Genomic DNA, 24,953 nt, shown 5'->3' on the forward strand with positions numbered 1-24,953 from the left:
GAAACCACTCCTTCGTTGTCTTGGCTGTGTGCTTAGGGTCGTTGTCGTGTTGAAAGGTAAACCTTCGCCCCAGTCTGAGGTCCTGAGCGCTCTGGAGCAGGTTTTCAGCAAGGATCTCTCTGTACTTTGCTCCATTCATCTTTCCCTCGATCCTGACTAGTCTCCCAGTTCCTGCCGCTGTAAAACATTCCCACAGCATGATGCTGCCACTACCATGCTTCACTGTAGGGATGGTATTAGCAAGGTGATGAGAGGTGCCTGGTTTCCTCCAGACGTGACGTTTGGCATTCGGGCCAAAGAGTTCAATCTTGGTTTTTAGCAGACCAGAGAATCTTGTTTCTCATGGTCTGAGAGTCCTTTAGGGGCTTTCTGGCAAACTCTATGCGGCCTGTCATGTGCCTTTTACTGAGCAGAGGCTTCCGTCTGGCCACTCTACCATAAAGGCCTGATTGGTGGAGTGCTGCAGAGATGGTTGTCCTTCTGGAAGGTTCTCCCATCTCCACAGAGGAACGCTGGAGCTCTGTCAGAGTGACCATCGGGTTCTTGGTCACCTCCCTGACCAAGGCCCTTCTCCCCCGATTGCTCAGTTTGGCTGGGCGGCCAGCTCTAGGAAGAGTCCTGGTGGATCCAAACTTCTTCCATTTTACAAATGATGGAGACCACTGTGCTCTTCGGGACCTTCAAAGCTGTAGAAATGTTTTTGTACCCTTCCCCAGATCTGTGCCTCGATACAATCCTGTCTCGGAGGTCCACAGACAATTCCTTTGACTTCATGGCTTGGTTTCTGCTCTGACATGCACTGTCAACAGTGGGACCTTATATAGACAGGTGTGTGCCTTTCCAAATCATGTCCAATCAATTGAATTTACTACAGGTGGACTCCAATCAAGATGTAGAAACATCTCAAGGATGATCAGTGGAAACAGGATGAACCTGAGCTCAATTTTGAGTGTCATAGCAAAGGGTGTGAATACTTATGTACATGCAATATTTCAGTTTTTTATTTTTAATAAATTTGCAAAAATTTCTACAAAACCTTTTTCACTTTGTCATTATGGGGTATTGTGTGTAGATTGATGAGAAAAAAGGGAATTTAATCCATTTTGGAGTAAGGCTGTAACATAACAAAATGTGGGGAAAGTGAAGGGGTGTGAATACTTTCCAGATGCACTGTATATATGTATACATACACTGATCAGCCAACACATTAAAACCACCTGCCTAATGTTGTGTAGGTCCCCCTTGTGCTGCCAAAACAACTGACCCGTCGAGGCATGGACTCCACAAGACCTCTGAAGGTGTCCTCTGGTACCAAGACTTAGCAGTGGATCCTGCAAGTAGTATAAGTTGGGAGGTGGGGCCTCCATGGATCGGACTTGTTTTTCCAGCACATCCCACAGATGTTCAGTCGGATTGAGATCTGGGGAATTTGGAGGCCAAGGCAACACCTTGAACTCTGTCATGTTCCTCAAATCATTCCTGAACAATGTGTGCAGCATGGTAGGACACATTATCCTGCTGGAAGAGGCCCCTGCCATCAGGGAATACCGTTACCATGAAGGGGTGTGCCTGGTCTGCAATGATGTTTAGGTAGGTGGTACATGTCAAAGTAACATCCACATGAAAGCCAGGACCCAAGGTTTCCCAGCAGAACATTGTCCAGAGCATCACACTGCCTCCACCAGCTTAGCTCCTTCCCATAGTGCATCCTGGTGCCATCTCTTCCCCTGGTAAATGACGCACACACACCTGGCCGTCCACATGATGTAAAAGAAAACATGATTCATCAGACCAGGCCACCTGCTTCCATTGCTCCATGGCACAGTTCTTAGCCCACATGCCCATTGTAGGTGCTTTCGGCAGTGGACAGGAGACCATGGCTATGCAGCCCCATACACAGCAAGCTGTGATGCACTGTGTTCTGACACCTGTCTATCATAGCCAGCATGAACTTTTTCAGCAATTTGAGCTACAGCAGCTCTTCTGCAGGATCGGACCGGACAGGCTAGCCTTCACTCCCCACGCACATCAATGAGGCTTGGGCGCCCATGACCCTGTCGCCAGTTCACTGGTTGTCCTTCCTTGGACCACTTCTGGTAGGAACACCCCACAAGACCTGCCAATTTGGAGATGCTCTGACCTGGTCATCTGGCCATCACAATTTGGCCCTTGTCAAAGTAGCTCAGATCCTTACGCTTGCTCATGTTTCCTGCTTCCAACACACCAACATCCAGAACTGACTGTTCACGCGCTGCCTGATATATCCCACCCCTTGACAGGTGCCACTGTAATGAGATAATCAATGTTATCCACCTACCTGTCAGTGGGTTTAATGTTTTGGCTGACTGGTGTATGAGGCATATACATATACATATACGTATAAGAAACTTAAGAGGAGAGCAGCACATTTTTGTATCTTTGTCTTTAAAGCACTTATAAACTTGGTTGAACGTGAAACTTGGGGGGGGGGGCTCCAGTAAATAATTAAAAGTTACCTGTTTGGGCCAAGCTTTGTAGTACTATGTATGTATCACTGTCAAATCAAAATATCTTTATTGCTACATTATTGTTTGTATTAGCCCCTTGCTGCATTCAATTTGTCAACTAAGGGTGGTTTTTCTTAACATCTCAGGGACTCAGAAACAGTCCAAATGGGCAGCACAGTGGCGCAGTGGTTAGCCCCGTCGTCTCACAGCAAGTGGGTCCTGGGTTCGAGCCCCGGGGTAGTCCAACCTTGGGGATCGTCCCGGGTTGTCCTCTGTGTGGAGTTTGCATGTTCTCCCCGTGTCTGCGGTGGGTTTTCTCCCGGTGCTCCGGTTTTCCCCACCATCATAAAGACACGCATGTTAGGGTTTATACTCCTGTCTGTGCCCCTGAGCAAGGCAGTAGAAAGAAGGACTGGAGTTGGTCCACGGGTGCTGCAGCTGCCCACTGCTCCTAGCTACACAGCTAGGATGGGGTAAATGCAGAGAGGAATTTACTCCAACGGGATTAACAGAGTATATATATAAAATAAATAAATAAAAATGAAAGCTTATAAGCATACACACCAGTTACTGGGGAAGAGGGTTTGTCAAAAGGACAGGTGTGTCTTTTGGGTCTCTTCAAAATGCGTCATCACAACTACAACTGCAGGAGCAACGTTTGCATCTTGCATCGTGACGCACTTGTCTTCATTAACACAACTCACAGACATGAAAAACAGTACTCACACTGACGGTCTTCCCATGTGAGGACGCCTTGCCCTCACCCTTCCTGTGTCTGTATGAAGAAGACGAGGGCATGGCGGAGGAGCAGGAGGAGGAGGAGGCGCAGGAGACCATGCTGGTAGCGCAGCTGTCATGGCTGAGGGAGGAACCAGTGTCACAGGTCCGTTTATGTGGGGGATCGTCAGAGAGGGGGGACAGGAGAGGCGGGAGAAGCTTTTCACTGCGCCGCCGAGACTGCTTCCTGTTTAGAGAGCTGGAGAAACACAAGTGTACACACACACACACACACACACACACACACATAGGTAAGCAGTGATGTTTCCCCTCACAATCACAGCGGGCAATATTACACACGGTAACAAATAAGGTTTATATGAATTATGAATATGAGTAAATAAATAGGTGTATCTATTGGATATATTTTGGATATCATGTATTATAATGTTTATATTTTAGTTATATTTAGTTGTAATAGACATTTAATGACAAATCAAGTGACCTTTCCCCTTCATAGTTATTATTATATTATTATTATTAGTATTATTAATATCATTATTATAGTTATTGTTATTATCATCATTATTATTGTTTATTATTTATTAACGTGTGCTTTTGCACATCCATGTGCTGACATATTGTGTCCACGTGGCTGCATACACGTGTTTGCATGTGAACATGGTAGTCTGTGTGTATGATTGTCTGTGTGTGCACCTATGTACCTGTTTTCTTCAATCAATAAATTTACAACAATAAGGCATACGTTTCATCCTCTATAATGAAAACAACGATCAGACACCAAAAGAGATGTAAAACATGTACTCAAACCAAACAAAAAAGGCATAAATCAATTAAGCAGAATAAAACGTAAAATATCCGTAAAATAAAAAAAAAAGGACTGGTTGTTAAAATCCCTAGTGTTTGCACTGCAACAGATTCAGTGGAGATCAAACTGGAGATGTCTGCCAAGGTGACATTGCCACCACCAGGACACATCATCAGTTGTGTACCTCAGCATCACAGGGTGTTTCGGCCTTTTATCACAAGACACCCTCCGCTGAGGCAGGCCCACCACAGGTTGATCGGTCCTGGGTGTGTGACCTGTGGTTAGCTGTTCACCCTGGCAGCCCAGACGGCGTGTCTCCTTTTGAGCCAGATCCAGTGGCTAGTCCTCTCAGCAGTGTTGGCTAGCTCTTTGATCACTCTCCTGTGGGCCTGCCCCCTGACTCCTAGTTCCCTCAGGAGTTTTGCTGTGGAGCTGGCAACAAAGCCCCTACAACCCACCTCCACAGGGCGCACCTTCACCTTCCAGCCTCTGTCCTCTGCTTCGGCTGCTAGGTTGGCGTACCGCAGCTTCTTACGCTCGTACGCTTCATCGACTGCATCCTCCCAGGGGACTGTGAGCTCAATGATGTAAGCGAGCTGGTAAGCGTTGGACCAGAGGACGAGGTCTGGTCGCAAGGTGGTTGTTGCGATCTCTGTCGGGAAGATGAGCTTCTGGCCTAAGTCCACTCGCATTTCCCAATCCCTGGCTGAGTTTAGTGAGCCTAAGTTGGGAAGTGAAGGGTTGGCCTTCAGTTTATCCCCCTCTCGAATGAAAGCTGGGAAACGCCGGGGCCCTTCCTGGTTGTTGAAGGGTTGGGCATTGATGGAAACCCTCTTGCAATCGAGTTCAGCTGCCAAGCACCTGAGCACCTGATTGTGTCGCCAGGTGTATCTGCCTTGGGTAAGGGTGGTCTTGCAGCCAACCAAGATATGCTTGAGGGTTGCTGGGGCTGTACACAGGGAGCAAGATGGATTCTCTCCAAACCAGAGATTTAGATTTATGGGAGAGGGCAGGACATCATATGTGGCCTTGATGATGAAACTCAGCCTGTTTGATTCCATGCTCCAGAGCTCACTCCATGTGAGTTTCCTCTTTTCAACACCCTCCCACCTCATCCAGCGACCCTGTTTGGCTTGTGCTACGGCTTTAGCACATCTGGCTGCTTCTTCCTGTCGGCGGACCTCCTCAACCACCATAGTTCGCCGTTCGGTAGTAGTCGCCTTTTGCCAGGTAGGTGTTTTTATTCCCAGGCCAAGGCTGCCTCTGCCTTGTTGAACATGGCCTACTACGTCTCGGTGGCGGAGGGCAGATTTCGCCTCCAGTACAGCTGCAGCCGGGGTCCATTTCTTCCCTGTTGCTAGGGTTGGAGCAACTCCTCTCACTATTGGGTCTCGGGATTCTGTGAGGGACATGTCCAGCCTCACTTTGGCACATTTGAATTCCTCAACCAGGCTGGAAATTGGCAGTGCGAGGGCTCCATTGCCGTAGAGTCCAACACTGCTGAGGCACCTTGGCAGTCCAAGCCACTTCCTCACCTGCGAGTTCACTAGCCTCTCCAAGCGATTGGCATGAGATAGTGAGACTTCGTACATAGTTATTGGCCACATGAGTCGGGGTAGCGGCCCAAACTGAAAGCACCAAAGCTTCAGCTTCCCGGGCAGTGCAGTGTTGTTGATTTGCCTGAGGCAAATTAAGCAGAATAAAACGCAAAATAACCGTAAAATAAACCAATGAAGCAGAATAAAATGTAAAATAACCGTAAAATATACCAATTAAGCAGAATAAAACATAAATTAATTATAAAATAAATCAATTAAGCAGAATAAAACATAAAATAACTATAAAATAAATCAATTAAGCAGAATACAACGTAAAATAACCATAAAATAAACCAATTAAGCAGAATAAAACACAAAATAACCATAAAATAAATCAATTAAGCAGCATACAACGTAAAATAACCCAATTAAGCAGAATAAAATGTAAAATAACCGTAAAATAAACCAATAAAGCAGAATAAAACGTAAAATAGTCATAAAATAAATTAATTACGCAGAATAAAATGTAAAATAACCATAAAATAAACAAATTAAGCAGAATACAACGTAAAATAATCATAAAATAAACCAATTAAGCAGAATAAAACAAAAAATAACGATAAAATAAATCAATTAAGCAGAATAAAACGTAAAATAACCATAAAATCACTAAATCCTAAATAAGGATTGACTAATTGAGTGTTAGTTTTTAAGCTATTATGGTCAGATTATGTTTTAGTAATCCAGAGATCTTTGGCAAATTTTGATTTCATTAATTTCTTAATATAGAGTTGAGTTTCATTATAGTAGCACATGAAGATGGGTGGAGTCTTAATAAATGTAGCCTTATGAATAAAAAGTTTGCCTAAAATAAGGAAAACATTGATCAGCAGGTCCAATCTTTTATCTTCTAATATCCATCCGCTCATCCAAATTTGGATCGCGGGGATGCTGGAGCCTATCCCAGCAGTCATTGTACGGCAGATCGGGAGACACCCTGGACAGGACACTAGACCACACACACACACACACACACACACACACACACACACACACACACACACACCTAGGGACAATTTAGTACGGCCGATCCACCTGACCTACATGCCTTTGGACTATGGGAGGAAACCAGAGCCCCCGGAGGAAACCCACGCAGACACGGGGAGAACATGCAAACTCCACACAGAGGACGACCCGGGACGACCCCCAAGGTTGGACTACCCCGGGGCTCAAACCCAGGACCTTGTTGCTGTGAGGTGACCGCGCTAACCACTGCGCCACCGTGCCGCCTAAGCGGTTAGATGATGGATGGATGGATGATCTATAATATGCAGTGTTGTGTTTTTTCTACTTAACCATTCCATAAAATGCACCTATGTACACATGTGTGTGCACATGAGTATGAGTTGAGGCTCATACTGTGCATGTGTGCATGTGCTTCATGCAATATTTGCACAACTTTGCACAACTATTTGCACACAGACAAGTTGTCTGTGGCTGTCATGCTGAGGTAGATTCACAGAGACAGCAATGTTAGTCTGGTTTTAATAATTTAAATGAAAGCTGGAATTTTGGGTTTGTCATTTTTAGGCCAAGCATTTGAATTTTAAGCCTTTCCATGGCAATCTCATCACCTCGTTCTTTTTAGAGCCCAACTGAAAATACTTCATTCAGAAAAGTGCGATTATTCCAACATATCGTAATCCAAGTCAACATGAGGTTAATATCTGACGCGCGGGGGAATCAAGGCGAGGATGCACAGCCTCAGGGTGAGGATGCACAGCCGTGCCTGCTTCAGCTGGCAGGAATCAGTCGCTGCTTACATTTTGCCCAGTTACCAATAATTTTCATCAAAAATATTCAAATCTTTGATGAAGACGCAGAAATGAAATTTACTGTGGAAGCTGGGCATTTACGTCATTACCAAAGAGATGAAAGGCGCTGGTATTTCCGGGACAAACTGTTTGAGGCTTGATTTCTGCAAATTACTGTTTGATAGACAGGCAACACATTATCCATGCTGTTGTGGTGGCAACAGAAAATCCGGTAACACTTTATTTTAGGGGGTCGGAAATTAAATGGTAATTTCCTCGTAATAAGGTGGTAGTTTTTACAGGTAATTTTACAGCTAACCCTAACCTTAACCCAAATTACAAGGTAATTTCAACCTTATTTCTAAGAAATTATGTGATAATTACCACCTTATTACTAGGAAACTACTATGTAATTTCCCGACCCCCTAAAATAAAGTGTAGCTGAAAATCCTCCTAACGAATAATTAATCAGCATCAGGCAGTTACAATGTGGCTAATGTAATGGTGCACGTTTCAAGCTGTGACAAAATGTAACAAATGTTTTTGATTTTGTTTCACTTCTGCACATAGATTGATGCAACTCAAACGACCAGTCCTCCAGCCTAGACGACCACATAGGTCATTTGTCCTCTAGTACGACCCACAGGAGCGTTTCCTAAATTAGCGCCCCTACCGGCGGCAGGAGATGTGCCACAGATACGTTTCGCCTCTGTGCATTGTGGTTTTTAAAACAGTGTGAGAACAATAGAACATGTAGTCAGTGGGTTTTTGTGTAGTTTCGCCGTCTAGTATAGTAACTAAGGTTGCTGTTGGCAGTGTGTTCACCTATGAATGACGTCATAAGAGCTAACTTAACGTTAGCCACAAGTTAGAAAGTCAGCAAGTGTGGACATTATAACCGCTATGTGACGGTACACTTTGCTTTTATTCATATTCCTTCTCACCACAGCTTATGGAAGGAGGTGCTTATTGTTTCAGGGGAAGTAACGTGTTATAACTACGGAGGACCTAGAGGACGTAGCTTAAAACCTCACTATAGGTGGTAATAAGCTGCTTGTACATTTTTGGGTGGAGGAGAGCCTCGGCTATAAACACTAGTTTTCTCGGTACTGGTGTGTGTGTGTGTGTGTGTGTGGGTGTGTGTGTGTGTGTGGGTACGTACTCTACGGAGCTGCTCTTGTGGGTGTGTATCGGTGAGATGCAGGGTGGCAAGAGCTGACAGTCTTTGTCCAGTCGAAGCTTTTTACTGCCACTGAGCGAGGCCTCGCTGTGGTCCGTCTGGGGACATATAGGACAGATAAGGCAGGCCGCGAGACACAGAAAGAATATGCAGGCCAGAAAAAAGAAGAAAAAATAAAAAGAGAAAGGGCAAGACTAAGATGTCTATAAAAGAGAGGTAAAACAGAGAGGAGTCGTAACAGAGAAAGAATTACTTTTTTTTGATAGAAAACACTTAAAAGTGACATTGTGCAACTTTTTTGTTATCAATTTCTTATCTGGAGTGTGAAGACAACAACTGAGACTTCTGGCACTTCAGTACACAGTTGAGCCCCACTGCTGTAGCCTCAGATAGTCTGCTGTGGCAGTACTGTCACAGTACCAGCGAACGAGAGGTGACCCTTTATTTGTGCACACGACACGACACTCGCCACGAAATATTTTAGATTTTTATTTCTTCAGCAATGACTTTTTGATGGTAGAGGTTGCAGCAAAATCTACTACTACTACTACTACTACTACTACTACTACTATTGCTACTACTACTACTACTGCTACTACTACTGCTACTACTACTACTACTACCACTACTGCTACAACTACTACTACTACTACTACTACCACTACTACTTTCGGCTGCTCCTGTTAGGGGTCGCCACAGCGGATCATCCGTCTCCATCTCTTCCTGTCCTCTGCATCTTCCTCTGTCAGACCAGCCACCTGCATGTCCTCCCTCACCACATCCATAAACCTCCTCTTTGGCCTTCCTCTTCTCCTCTTCCCTGGCAGCTCCATATTCAGCATCCTTCTCCCAATATACCCAGCATCTCTCCTCCACACATGTCCAAGCCATCTCCATCTTGCCTCTCTTGCTTTGTCTCCAAACCGTCCAACCTGAGCTGTCCCTCTAATATAATCGTTCCTAATCCTGTCCTTCTTCATCACTCCCAGTGAAAATCTTATCATCTTCACCTCTACCACCTCCAGCTCCACCTCCTGTCTTTTCATCAGTGCCACTGTCTCCAAACCATACAACATAGCTGGTCTCACCACCATCTTGTAAACCTTCCCTTTAACTCTTGCTGGTACCCTTCTGTCACAAATCACTCCTGACACTCTTCTCCACCCACTCCACCCTGCCTGCACTCTCTTCTTCACCTCTCTTCTGCACTCCCCGTTACTTTGGACACCTGACCCCAAGTATTTAAACTCACACGCCTTCGTCACCTCCACTCCTTGCATCCTCACCATTCCACTGTCCTCCCTCTCATTCAGGCATATGTATACTGTCTTGCTCCTACTGACTTTCATTCCTCTTCCCTCCAGTGCATACCTCCACCTCTCCAGGCTCTCCTCCACCTCTCCAGGCTGTCCCCAACAGCAAAATAAGGTTGCAGCAAAACATGTGTGGTCTATTGTTGAAGAAAAAAAATCTAAAATTCCATGTTCATTTCTATCATGTCTCGTAGGGAAAGTCATGTCCTGTCCGGTCCGCTCGCTAACTTGAGAGAAAATCACATCATGCTGCTTTAAATGAGTAACGGGAAGATGCGATCCGAGCATTGAAACGTGAGGGTGGGGTGTGATCGTTCACCTTGTGTTTTCTCTTGCTCTTTGCTGTGTGTTTTTCTGTCGGGACCGCCGCGTTCCCGGCGGTCTGTCTCCTGTGTTTGCCTCCGCTCTCTCCTTTCTCCGCCTTGCCGGCCAGCCTGGGAACAATCTGCTCCTGCGTCGGGGGAATGTCCAAGGACATCAAACCTTGACACACCTTCTCTCTGTCTCTCAGCGCCGCCTGCTCCCTCTCCCCCAGTCTGAATCTGTCTACCTCCTCCCTGTCCGCCTGCCTCTCTCTCTCCGCTAGCCTTTCTCTCTCCCCTAGCCTCTCTTTCTGCCCGGCCTCGTGCCCCATTCGGTCATTCTCTTCCTCCGGCCTCTGTCTTTCCTCCATCCTTATCCGTTCCCTTTCCCCCTTGCCCGATTTCTCCCTCTCCTTTTGACCCGGCCACTCTCGCTCCTCCTGCCTCTGTCGCTCTCGCTCTCTTTCACCTGTCCCCAACCCCTCTCTCTCACCCGCCCTTTCCCTCTCTCTCTCCCCCTGTCTGTCTCTCTCGCTCTCCTCCGACGGCTCGGCTCTGTCTCTCTCCCCTAACCCCTGCCCCGGCACCCTACTAAGCAGACTCAGTTCAATTTTCACCCACAAACTCTGGATCTCTTGGTAGTCCCTTAGCGGGGAGAGAGGCAGCTCCTTCCCCAGTTCAGAGGGCAGCGACATGGAGTCCAAGTCTCTACACTGTTCCTCCAACCCCCCAGGATCTGGCACCGAATTCCCAAACGAGCTACTTACATTGGTAATACTCAGGGAGTTAAAAGTACTGCTATTACTACTGCTACTACCGTTACTACTGCTACCGTTACTGGTCACGTTGCTACCGTCTTTGAGGCGAAGTCCTTTGCCTCCGAATGTTCCGAGAGACCCCGCACCACCAGGGCCAAGGCACGGGAGAAGGGGCGCGTGCACGAGCGCGTTCGACAGTGTTTGTGAGTTTATGGCGGCGGCGGCACGTGCCATCTGGGAGAGCAGAGCTGGGATTTTGACGACCTCCTCCGGATCCGAGTGGCATTCGGAGGAGGAGGAGGACGACTCGGTTTCGATGAACTCTCGGGACTTGGGTGTGATTTTGCTGCTCGGGCCCCTGTGCTTCTTCTTGTCCTGTGAAGGGGACAAAAAGCATATGGGACCAAACAATGGACAAGGTTAAAAAAGGTGTTGTGGTTTAATGCGTACGACTTGGTACTAAAGCTACCAAGGTTAAGGGGCTGACTGGCAGCACAGCACCTTGAAGACAGCATAGCAAAACATCAAGCAACATTTCTCGTTTGTAAATGACTAACATTGTGGTTTCCTTTTATATCTTTACCCACAAAGGTCCTCGCTTGTCTCAGGAGCTGTCCAGTGGTCCAGTCTTCATTAATATTCATGAGCTGACCGTTGATTGACAAGTTTAAACAAGGGATAGTGGTAAGGGTGGGTGGGGTTATATAGTTTGATTAGCTGTATGTAAATGAGTGTGTATGATGACGTCATAAGTATCAGAAAAAAATTTATCGGCTGAGAGAAGCTGAACTCGAGCAAGGGCTTTTAAAGAGAGCGTTCTACTTTTATATTTATTTTCCGGCGGAAAGAGACAGCAGGACACGTATGACATCTAAAGTAGTGAGCAGGGATGCACGATGATATCGGCACGTCATCGGTATCGGCAGAGGAACGCTTGAAAATGAAAAATCGGCATCTGGCCGAAATTCCAATACGACAGGCCAATTAGATGACGCCTTAATTATGCGCATGCGACGCGAAGAACTTTTGTGCACAGCTGCACAGCCGCAGACCTGCACAGCCGCAGAGCTGCACAGCTGCGGTGCATCATGTAGGCAGGGTGCATATGGCCGATTTATGTTTTTGCCTGTGGGGGACCGAGTTAAGTGAATACCACCAAGGTGATGAGAGTCACAAAACCACCTTTATTGCGCTTGCTTGAGCGATAACGGTAATGGAGGCTCACGAGGCTGCAGTCGTCTGTTGGACGTAAACACAAACATGACACGCCGCACTGCTCTGCGCCATACCAGCACACAGCCTTATTCACTCATTTACCTATTCATTTATTTTTTGATCGACTCCCCGTGGGTGCTGCGGTGCTCGAGCACCCACGGGGATCGGGCCTATGGTGGGCCGGCCGCCATATCGTGGGCCGGCCGCCGGAGCACCCACGGGGATCGGGCCTATGGTGGGTCAGCCGCCGTATCGTGGGCCGGCCGCCGGAGCACCCACGGGGATCGGGCCTATGGTGGGTCGGCCGCCGTATCGTGGGCCGGCCGCCGGAGCACCCACGGGGATTGGGCCTATGGTGGGTCAGCCACCGTATCGTGGGCCGGCCGCCGGAGCACATACGGGGATCGGGCCTATGGTGGGTCGGCTGCCGGAGCACCCACGGGGATCGGGCCTATGGTGGGCCGGCTGCCGGAGCACCCACGGGGATCGGGCCTATGGTGGGCCGGCTGCCAGAGCAGCCACGGGGATCGGGCCTATGGTGGGCCAGCTGCCAGAGCAGCCACGTGGATCGGGCCTATGGTGGGTCGGCTGCCGGAGCACCCACGGGGATCGGGCCTATGGTGGGCTGGCTGCCGGAGCACCCACAGGGATCGGGCCTATGGTGGGCCAGCCATCGGAGCACCCACGGGGATCGGGCCTATGGTGGGCCGGCTGCCGGAGCACCCACAGGGATCGGGCCTATGGTGGGTCGGCTGCCGGAGCACCCACGGGGATCGGGCCTATGGTGGGCTGGCTGCCGGAGCACCCACAGGGATCGGGCCTATGGTGGGCCAGCCATTGGAGCACCCACGGGGATCGGGCCTAGCCGCCAGAGCACCCACGGGGATCGGGTCTATGGTGGGTCGGCTGCCGGAGCACCCACGGGGATCGGGCCTATGGTGGGCCGGCTGCCGGAGCACCCACGGGGATCGGGCCTATGGTGGGCCGGCCACCGGAGCACCCACGGGGATCGGGCCTATGGTGAGCCGGAGCGGGTTCTTTTACCTGCCTCATTAACTGCGTGTGGGTTGCGTGTGATTGCGTGCCAGCCGTGTTTTCTGAGTTTTCTCAGATTTCAGGTAGGCTGCTTTGTAAGTTGGGCACATTAGGTGTCAAATGCTTTAGCTGGCACTGAAATGATTAACGAGATCGTTTTAACCACGGGATTGATACACACTGACTTGACTGATTTATCTTAACGAAGTGAATTCAGGGGGCAGCCCGGAACTGCCGCAGCCAGGAAGCGAACCCGGGTCACCCACACCACAGGTGACTACACTAACCAGTCAACTGAAGGGTCCGACCCGTCAGCCAAGGGCCGACGAGTCTAGTAATCCGTGGTCGTTACACTACACCCCCCCCCCCACCCTTCAGGTAGCGCGTCCCCACACTTCAGCATATCAGCTCCCTCACGCCTCTGGGCACACACACTTCTGATGGCCTCACGGTCTCACCGTCTCACTTCTGACACCGATGTAGAGACTTCAGGGAGCAGCCGGGAACCCACCGCAGCAGCCGGGATGCGAACTCGGGTGCCCCTGAATTCTCTACATTAATGTGCAATGAAAAAACAAAAAAAAACAAAAACCCAAGGTTGCCTTGCTGCCCCTGGTACAATGAGGTATTCATTCTAACTGTTTTCAGACAGATCGTACTCGTGTTTTACTCAGGTCTGTGTGGTTTTTGCCTGCTGGGGGGCGCCTAGCCACGCACAGGGAACAAAACACCAGAGCAGCCATAGAGATCAGCAAGCTCCTGTCAGAGTAGCAGCCTCAGTTCAGTCCACCACAGAAGATGCTTGATTTTTTTTTCTGGAATTACGTGGGAAAAAAATGTGCCTATATCGGCATCGGCCAGGATGAGCTGGAAAATATCGGCAATCGGGGAGAAAAATCGGGGGAGCTGGAAAATATCGGGTATCGGCCAAAATCCAAAATGGTGCATCCCTAGTAATAAGTGATTTTGAAAATACCAGTGCTGCAATTTTGGTCCAACTTGAAGTTCTCGGGGCTGCGGCCTCAGCGTTTCTCTTGGGGGACACGCGTTCAAGGGATCCCTTTTGTCTTGCAATCCCCCAAAAACGATGAGCTGACTTTGCCGAGTTGAAGAGAAATTAATTTGGAAATGGAAGGGACTCTCCCCTGTCTCTCTCCTTATCACGGGTAGATTAAAAACAAGCTCATGCTGTTTTACATCCATGTTATCCTCCTCCTCCTCCTTCCTCCTGGTCTGCCCGGCTCTGCGTCTTCACCAGCCCACAGAGCACCCAGAAAAGTTACACTAACACTCAACTTTCTGTCTTCCCTGAAAACCACAATCTTTATAAAACCCACCAAGTGTTAACTCGTTAAAGGGTCACGTGACTCGTCAGGTCTTTCTCTCTCGCTCTTCCTCCCCACTCTCACTCCTTCCCCAGCAAGTGCTGAGCCATAAAAATAATGTCGCAATTCCATTTTGTGCACGAGAGTTTTATGACTCCAGCGAATGGGGAGATCGTTGATGGATGGAGCAAACACACCGGCGGAGGCCTCCTCCATTAGCAAATGAATAACAGATTGCCGCTCTGTAGGTGACGCCGGCCCCTCCGCCTGACCTGCCACGGACACCGAGTCGTCTACGACTTACCGTCGACACGGTTATGGGGGCTTGCTGCGTGGCAGACGGTGGGGTAACTGCGTTGCTGGAGTAAGTGGTCCCCCGATGCTCCTTCCTGGGGAGCGCTTTGCCACCAGAGGGTTTGCTGCGTGGCCGGGAGGGGTTCTGATGCTCGGCGGTGGGGGGAGGCAACAGGTCCTTATCCCTGGCTGTGGGGCTGCAGGAGAGATTGTCATGAAATAAGAGTGCCAGATTAAAAATCGCAAATCGATGAAGAGGGAGGCGCTAACGAAACCACACACTTCCCCTCCCCAAACCCGATTCTATTCTGTACACCAGGATCAAGGATGCCCTCTTACAGAACCCAGTTGCACCTTAACAGATACTTTCATCATACATTATTATACATTGTAACAACTCAAATGGAGTTAAACGTATCTAAACAAGTATTTATTTGTTTACCTACCCCCCCCTTTCTCCCCAGGTATATCCGGCCAATCATCCCACTCTTCCGAGCCTTCCCGGTCTCTGCTCCACCCCCTCTGCTGATCCGGGGAGGGCTGCAGACTACCACATGCCTCCTCCCATACATGGGGAGTCACCAGCCGCTTCTTTTCACCTGACAGTGAGGAGTTTCACCAGGGGGACGTAGCGCGTGGGAGGATCATGCTATTCCCCCCTAGTCCCCCCCCCCCCCCAACAGGCATCCCGACCAACCAGAGGAGGCGCTAGTGCAGTGACCAGGACACATACCCACATCCGGCTTCCCACCTGCAGACACGGCCAATTGTGTCTGTAGGTAACACATGGATTCGAACTGGCGAGCTCCACGTTGGTAGGCAACAGAATAGCCCACTACACTACCCAGACACCCTGTGTTTCATTTGTTAATTCACCAGCAACACTGGGAATAAGTAGACACTTAGGATAGTTCAGCTTAAGTGGTCAACTGTTTGGTTTCAGACACCACGACTGGAGACTGCTCAACCTCCACCATCTATCTGTCTGTCTGTCTGTCTGTCTGTCTGTCTGTCTGTCTGTCTGTCTGTCTGTCTGTCTGTCTATCTATCTATCTATCTATCTATCTATCTATCTATCTATCTATCTATCTATCTATCTATCTATTCTTCTGTCTGTCTGTCTGTCTGTCTGTATATCCATCTATTTCATTCTTTCTGTTCTTACCTATGTTGGTTTGTCCTGCTCCAGGCCTGGTTCTGATGGTCTTCCAGACTGTTGGCCCTCTCCGTTCGTCTGGGCTGGTTCTTCCCTACAGTATTCCTCCTCGGGGTTGTGACCTCTGACCCTGACAGCAGGCCTGGTGACAGCCTCATCTTTGACCTCTGACCCTCCCCTGAGCCCTTTTGGCTCAGCTTGGTTTTGCCCTTCTCCCGGCCGGTGCTGAGGAGAACAGAGCCCGGCTGGCTGTGAGTATTCTCAGGGTGCGAGTCAGACAAGATGTGTCGTTTGGCCATTTGTTCATTCCGACTCTTTGATCTAAATTGTCTACTATCCATCCATCTGTCCACCCACCCATCCATCCTTCCATTAATCCATCCATCCATCCATCCATCCATCCATCCATCCATCCATCCATCCATCCATCCTCATATTCATATATCTTTCTAAACTATAAGTCTTTTTCGAAACACCCATCCATCCGTTCTCCAAACCACTTATCCTGCTCTCAGCCTCGCGGGATGCTGGAACCTATCCCAGCAGTCATTGGGCAGCAGGCGGGGAGACACCCTGGGCAGGCTGTCGGTCCATCACAGGGTCGACACACAGACACACACACACATTCACACCTAGGGACAATTTAGTACAGCTGATTCACCTGACCTACATGTCTTTGGACTGTTGGAGCTCCCGGAGGAAACCCACACAGACACGGGGAGAACATGCAAACTCCACACAGAGGACGACCCGGGACCACCCCCAAGGTTGGACTACCCCGGGGCTCGAACCCAGGACCTCCTTGCTGTGAGGCGACCGTGCTAACCACTGCACCACCGTGCCTCCCTTTTCTAAGCTTTGCAAGTTTTAATAGATATATAGTTTTATCATCACTATCATTATTTTACCAGAAGGCTCCTCTTGTATCCTTGTGTTCGCCTGTCTGTGCAGGTGTAGCGGTGGTACTGGTGGCTGCAGAGGGCTTGGCTTTTGCAGCACCACCCCCTCCTGGTGCGTCACCTCCTGGGGAGAACGTCTCTGGGCCCCGGGCGATGGAACCTGGGCGAGAAGAGGCAGTAAATTTAACAGCTGCACCTCATGTTACCTGTGCCATCATAAACACATTATATTCCCTCACTGACATCCCACAAAGTGACTTCAAATCACAGCCCAGTGCGGTCCAGGTCGTGTTTGGACAAGTGGATACATCTCATTCAGATCCGTTGCCAGAGAAGTGCTTCTACACCAGTTCTGAATACAACGGACCACACTGGAGCCACGTCCACACCGGTTCCCGAGAGGTTCGAGCTCTAGTACCTGTTATAGAACAGTGTGTGGACAGTCACTCTCCCGTGTGCACCCACCTGCTTCATGATGAGCTTGCTGCGGGGGTACCAGGGGCTTGGTTTGAGGCTGGACCTTGTTCAACCAGCTGTCCAGCTGCCACTTGTTGGTGGAAGGGGGCTCAGGCTGGAGAGGCACGGCGGTTGGTGGTGGCAGGAACAGAGAGACGGATAGAAGAGAAAGACATTTTGAAGAGCAGCGGCAGAAAAGAATAACAGTTACTTCAATCTTTAAAATGTATGAAAACACCAACGCTGCAACAAAATGGCACCTCAGCGGAGCCATGCTTTAATAGTAAATCAGACTCCGAATCAACCAGAATCAGAATCGACCTTATTGGCCAAGCGTGTTTGTGCATAGGAGGAATTTGACTTCGGTTTGCAGCAGCTTCTACCTACACATAGTATTACTCACGAAGAAGAAAAGAAAGAAGGGCAACAAAAAAGAAAACAAAAAATAAATGGATTAATAAATAGAACACTGGAGGTTATGTGTGGTCAACAAGGTATGTCACAACTGTAGTTTTGTTACGGCTGAATAACTTATGCTTATTTATTAAATTGTATACTAATATTATATTATATGATAAATACGGATTGGTGCAGCATCAGCAGCAATGCAGACACCGGACCATTGTGGTGAAGAGGGAGCTGAGCCAGAAATGAAGAGGGAGCTGAGCCGGAAGTGGAGAGGGAGCTGAGCCGGAAGTGGAGAGGGAGCAGAGCCGGAAGTGGACAGGGAGCTGAGCCGGAAGTGGAGAGGGAGCTGAGCCGGAAGTGGAGAGGGAGCTGAGCCGGGAGGCAAAGCTCTCAATGTACCAGTCAGTCTTCATTCCAACCCTCACCTATGGTCACGAGCTTTGGGTAGTGACCGAAAGGGTGAGATCGTGGATACAAATGGCTGAAATGAGCTTCCTCCGTAGGGTGTGTGGGCTCAGCTTTAGAGATAGGGTGAGGAGCTCGGACATCCGGAGGGAGCTCGGAGTAGAGCCGCTGCTCCTCAGCATCAAAAGGAGCCAGTTGAGGTGGTTCGGGCATCTGATTAGGATGCCTCCTGGGCACCTTCCTTTGGAGGTTTACCAGGCACGGCCAACTGGGAGGAGACCCCGGGGCAGACCCAGAACTAACTGGACGGACTACATGTCCAATCTGGCCTGGGAACGCCTTGGGATCTCCCCAGAAGAGCTGGAGGGTGTTGCTGGGGAGAGGGACATCTGGAGTGCCCTACTTAGCTTGCTGCTAACGCGACCCAACCCCAGAGAAGTGGCTGAAGATGAATGAAAGAATGAACAATATATACTATAAGTAAATACTATAAATTAAATATTATGTAAGAGGCCCTGTGATGGACTGGCGGCCTGTCCAGGGTGTCTCCAGGCCCGCTGCCCAATGACTGCTGGTATAGGCTCCAGCATCCCCGCCACCCTGAGAGCAGGATAAGCAGTTTGGATAATGGATGGATGGATATTCAAATAAACTAAATACTATATAAATAAAAAAACGAATAAACAAACAAACAAATAAATAAAAGTAAATAATAAAATAAATAATAATAATATAAAAATAAATTATTTAATTTATATTCATTGATTAATAAATAATAATAAGTAATAAAAAATTGAATAATAATAAAACAACAAAATAATAGAAATAAATTAATAGTAATAATAATAACGGATTACACTTACATAAGGCTTTATCTTGACACTCAAAGTGAGTTAAATCAAATGAATTAAATACTATGTATTTATCTAATATATATTATATAATTATATACAATATTATTTACTTATGTTATAATAATAATAATAATGTGTAAATAGTACACAGCAACTGCATGTGTATTTACAATTGTACATTTGTGTTGCACATCTGGTTTGAGGATAGTCATCTGCAGGACCAGCTGAAGTTGTGTTGTTACCTTCCAGGCCACTGTAAGGCAGTTAAACACCATACATATCAAAACAAGTGGTTTACTTTCGCAGTCGGTGACAGCATGCGAGCTAATGCTTACACATCTTTTCAACGCACCAGTCAGCAAGAACACTGAATTCCCCCTTTTGCTAAACTCCCTTTCCTCACTTTCTCCCCTGCCCACGTGGACTTTAAGCAACACTAGGAACTTCCGGACTCGCACATCTTACTTTCTATGTGTTGTCTGACACATTTCCACAAGAGGGCTGATGTGGTTTGCCTCTCCTGTTGTGGGAGAGTCAGATTCCTCGTGGAGAAAGCCCAAAAATTACTCGGCAAGCAGTAAAACCCAACGTGGCTTTAAATAAATGCAGCGCTTTCCTTCTAGAAGCAGCGCCTCATACTGGCCGTCTCCTGACTGAACGAATTTCAGCAGAATAACTTTAAATAATGATGACAACTTTATAGCAACAAATAATACGAAGGTGGAACAGCAAAGGAAACCACCGTCCACCCTGTCACACACCTCTTCGTCCACCCTGTCACACACCCCCTCGCTACCCTGTCACACACCCCCTTGTCCACCCTGTCACACACCCCCTCGTCCACCCTGTCACACATCCCCTCGTTCACCCTGTCACACACCCCCTCGCTACCCTGTCACACCCCCCCTTGTCCACCCTGTCACACACCCCCTCGCTACCCTGTCACACACCCCCTCGCTACCCTGTCACACACCCCCTCGTCCACCCTTTCACACACCCCTCGCTACCCTGTCACACACCCCCTCGCTACCCTGTCACACACCCCCTCGTCCACCCTGTCACACACCCCCTCGCTACCCTGTCACACCCCCCCTTGTCAACCCTGTCACAACCCCCCCGCTACCCTGTCACACACCCCCTCGTCCACCCTGTCACACACCCCCTCGTCCACCCGTCACACACCCCCTCGCTACCCTGTCACACACCCCCTCGCTACCCTGTCAGCGGCACCCTGATGCACACAAGATCAGCACGTGCAATAAATGTGTATAAATGTAATAAAAATGTGCAATAAATAGCCAGTTATGATGAAGCCATTCCTTGATCTTATCAATAATACAGCAGCACCAACACACTCATTAATAATACAACACAGTGATTTTCAAATCCCGCTGTTACACACTCTCCCAGTAGCTGTGATGTTGTATCTCTTTACACATAATTGCCAATTAAACCTCATCTCAATTTGTTCCGATAAGAGGCTGTTTAGACACGAGCCTTTACAGACTCATGGAGTCTCTTTTCTTTTCTCCTCTTTTTTCTCTCTGTGTCTCGCTCGCGCCCTCTCTCCGCGTGGAAGTCCGCACGTGTCTATGAAATCAGGGAGTGTTAAGCCGTGATAATAATGTGATGATTTGATTTTGAGCAGCCGTGTTTTACGACTCACAAACCACCACGTGACTCAGGACGGAGGCCCCGTTTACAAAGGTGGGGAGGAAGGTGCACTTAGGAACGCACACGCATACACGGGCGCACACACGGGCGCACTCACACACGCATACTCTCTCATATGCAGTGCTTCACTTCCTCAAACTTTTCAGTTATTTTCTGATGCTACATTACTGACACCTTGTAACCAAATCGATACAAATGTAACCAAAAATATAAACAACCTCATTGTTTACATTTTTGGTTACATTTGTATAGATTTGGTTGGTTACATTTTTTTATACATATTAATATGCCCACTCACACGTCTTCATATCACACACACACACACACACACACACACACACACACACACACACACACACACACACACACACACACACACACACAGTATACCTACCTCTGGGGTGTTGGTGCGGGAAGCTGGATTAAAGTCGCTGTCAGTGGAGCTGCTCTCTGATTCATCAGTGTCTGACTCCGAACTGCTCTCTGATTCACTGCTGCTGCCTGACGCTCCACTAGACACACACATAGAGAGACAGACACACACACACACAGACGGAGAGAGAGACAGACACACATGCAGAGACAGACACACAGATAGAGAGAGAGACAGACACACAGACGGAGAGACAGACAGACACAGATGGAGAGAGAGACAGACAGAGAGTGTAGGTAAATAGGACATTACATTGTGATGGTGGCGGACTATTTTAACTGGTGTAACTGCTGCTGACATGCCGAGCTCACCGCCTGGCTGACTGGATAATAATGATAATAACAATGGTAACAATGACATCATTTGATACAAAATAGCATAAACATCTGTTAATGAACACAAGCACACTATGTTGAACCACTGTGTTGCCACTGTGGCTTCACTTACTGAGGTGTCCTGATTGGCTGTTTATTCATCCATACACACTCCTTTCAAACTGCCTCCTATGATCCAACACACCAGCTCACTTGCATGGACCCACACACACACGCGCACACACACACACACACACACACACACACACACACACACACACACACACGCACACACACACACTTTTTTCTGCAACTCACTTTTTCTCCCTCTTGTTGACTGTGTGTGTGTGTGTGCGTGTGTGTGCATGAGTGTGTGTGTGTGTGTGTGTGTGTGTGTGCGCGCGCGTGCATAAAGTATTTTCAGTTCAAGGCTGCCATCACAGCAGGCACCAATCTTTGGAAGTAGTCAAGCAGCAAATCCATCAACTGCTCCTCAGGCAACCCCCCCCCCCACACACACACACACGATGCCTACACCCACTTACACACACGCACACGCTCGCACACAAACAGCATGCCAACACAAACTTTTGCACACAGACACAAATGCAAGCAAACACACACCCATGCTTTAAACACACACCCGAACACAGAGTGGCAGATGCTGCATGAGTTCACTCCTGTTTTCCACCTTCATCACTACCCTCATCCTGCCCCCCCTCCCCTCCCCGTCTGTTGTTCTCCACCTCTCTCTGGCCTGCTCTCGCCGCTTTGCTCCAGTTAAAAAAAAATTATTGGTGAACTGTTAATTTAAGGTACATTTTACTGTCTGTGTGTGTGTGTGTGTGTGTGTGTGTCACCCAGCAGATCTGGGTGGCAGCAAATCAAGCTCCCCTATGCAGACACTCCACCATTGGAGTGAACACAGAATCCGTAGTTCATGTGAAGTAACGCTGGTCTTGGTAGCGATAGTCCACAAGGTGATAACACAAATAAGAATCAAACCATATGGTGTGTCAGTCTGACACTATGATCACATGATCAAACCATATGGTCTGTCAGTCTGACACTATGATCACATGATCAAACCATATGGTGTGTCAGTCTGACACTATGATCACATGATAAGATCATATGGTGTGTCAGTCTGACACCATGATCACATGATCGAATCATATGGTGTGTCAGTCTGACACTGTGATCACATGATCAAATCATATGGTCTGTCAGTCTGACACTATGATCACATGATAAGATCATATGGTCTGTCAGTCTGACACTGATCACATGATAAGATCATATGGTCTGTCAGTCTGACACTACGATCACATGATAAGATCATATGGTCTGTCAGTCTGACACTATGATCACATGATCAAACCATATGGTCTGTCAGTCTGACACTATGATCACATGATCAAATCATATGGTGTGTCAGTCTGACACTATGATCACATGATCAAACCATATGGTCTGTCAGTCGGACACTATGATCACATGATAAGATCATATGGTCTGTCAGTCTGACACTATGATCACATGATCAAATCATATGGTCTGTCAGTCTGACACTATGATCACATGATCAAACCATATGGTCTGTCAGTCTGACACTATGATCACATGATAAGATCATATGGTGTGTCAGTCTGACACTATGATCACATGATCAAATCATATGGTGTGTCAGTCTGACACTGTAATCACATGATCAAATCATATGTTCTGTCAGTCTGACACTATGATCACATGATCAAACCATATGGTCTGTCAGTCTGACACTGATCACATGATAAGATCATATGGTCTGTCAGTCTGACACTACGATCACATGATAAGATCATATGGTCTGTCAGTCTGACGCTATGATCACATGATAAGATCATATGGTCTGTCAGTCTGACACTGATCACATGATAAAACCATATGGCCTGTCAGTCTGACGCTATGATCACATGATCAAATCATATGGTCTGTCAGTCTGACACTGTGATCACATGATAAGATCAAATAAAGGATATGCTAAACACTAGAGACTGGGTCAAGTCACACATGTGCAAGTCACAAGTAAGTCTCAAGTCTTAACCTTCAATTCTCAAGCAAGTACCAAGTCATTTTGTCTTGGGTCAAGTCAAGTCACAGGTTATGCCAAGTCAAGCAAAGTCACAGGTCAAGTCAAGTTACAGGTTACGTCATGTCAAGTCAAAGGTTGTGTCAAGTCAAGTCAAGCCAAGTTACAGGTTATGTCAAGTCAAGTCACAGGTTATGTCAAGTCAAGTCACAGGTTATGTCAAGTCAAGTCAAGTTACAGGTTAAATCAAGTCAAGTCAAGTTACAGGTTATATACAGTCAAGTCAAGTCAGTCAAGCCACGGTTTATGTCAAGTCAAGTCAAGTCCTGAGTTAAGGCAGGTCAAGTCCCAAGTCAAGTCACCCCCCCAATTACTGCCGTCTCACCTGCAGTATCCAGTCTTTATAAAGAGAAAAGACAAGATATTAGTACGTGTCTAATGATATTATTGGCCCATCTATCTAACCTGTTCAAAAAGTCTCAAGTCTTTTGTTTTTTGTCAAGTCACAAGTCATCAAAACAGTGACCGAGTCAACTTGAGTCCAAGTCGCAATGACTCGAGTCCCCATCTCTGCTAGACACCAACACTTTTGATTGCATAATACAACGATGATAATGTTTTACATTTATTTTGCTGGGACAAATGATGTGATCATAGTTAGAAGACTGAAAACAAATGAGCAGAGCGAAACAGTTGTGACTCATTAGTATGTTGTCATTTGTTTATGATAAAGCAATTGAAATCAGTAGGATCATGTGCATGCTGTCCTTGTCTCTGCCCTATTGGAAGGCTACTCAGAATTGATACATAGCAAAATTACCTTTATCAATTGATTAGGGCTATGCAAATGGGCAGATATCAGTGGGACATCCATCCCATCCGTTATCCAAACCGCCTATCCTGCTCTCAGGGTGGCGGGGATGCTGGAGCCTATCCCAGCAGTCACTGGGCGGCAGGCGGGGAGACACCCTGGACAGGACGCCAGTCTGTCACAGGCTCGACACACAAACACAGACCCGTTCACACCTAGGGAAAATTTAGTACGGCCGATTCACCTCAGGAGTTGTGTTTCTGCATATCAGCACAGGGTACTCTTCATAGAGATGGCTGGAAGGCTGCTGATAAGATAAGATGAGATAAGATAACCTTTATTCATCCCCGCAGGGAAGTTCAGGGTGATACTAACTGGTTGATGATACTGGTATATTGGGAAGACATCCTGGAATCATATCTGGGGTTGTGCGCTGTTTGTTTTTCTCCCTTCCAGCGCTGAAATATTTGTTTGGACGTCTGAAGGAGAACAATAAGTCTGTTCTCTGAATCAAAACCAGCCCTCGGTTGGGAGGAGGATTAATTCCTTTGATTCCACTGATGCTCCCAGTTGGAAAAGGAGTCATCACTCCATCCTGATACCCAACTGGAAAAGCAGAAACTGAGATGCTTCATCACAGTTTGGTGCAGTGTGTTCTGTCCCGCA

General features: G+C 47.7%; 1 protein-coding gene across 1 annotated transcript in view; it reads right to left on the minus strand.

Moving 5' to 3' along the window:
- The window catches only part of aff2 (AF4/FMR2 family, member 2), a 238,501-nt gene that overhangs the window by 32,518 nt on the left and 181,030 nt on the right, over nt 1-24,953 (minus strand). Inside the window, exons 10-19 of the mRNA XM_056277911.1 lie at nt 21,053-21,170; nt 17,327-17,432; nt 16,871-17,021; nt 15,972-16,187; nt 14,817-15,003; nt 10,726-11,312; nt 10,197-10,311; nt 8,547-8,662; nt 3,219-3,462; nt 512-520 (exon numbers count right to left, since the gene is read on the minus strand). Of these exons, the coding sequence (XP_056133886.1) occupies nt 512-520; nt 3,219-3,462; nt 8,547-8,662; nt 10,197-10,311; nt 10,726-11,312; nt 14,817-15,003; nt 15,972-16,187; nt 16,871-17,021; nt 17,327-17,432; nt 21,053-21,170 (1,849 nt within the window). The remainder of the gene's footprint in view (nt 1-511; nt 521-3,218; nt 3,463-8,546; nt 8,663-10,196; nt 10,312-10,725; nt 11,313-14,816; nt 15,004-15,971; nt 16,188-16,870; nt 17,022-17,326; nt 17,433-21,052; nt 21,171-24,953) is intronic.

Source organism: Lampris incognitus, chromosome 1 (genome assembly GCF_029633865.1).
Source record: "Lampris incognitus isolate fLamInc1 chromosome 1, fLamInc1.hap2, whole genome shotgun sequence".
In the NCBI taxonomy this organism is placed as follows: domain Eukaryota; kingdom Metazoa; phylum Chordata; class Actinopteri; order Lampriformes; family Lampridae; genus Lampris; species Lampris incognitus.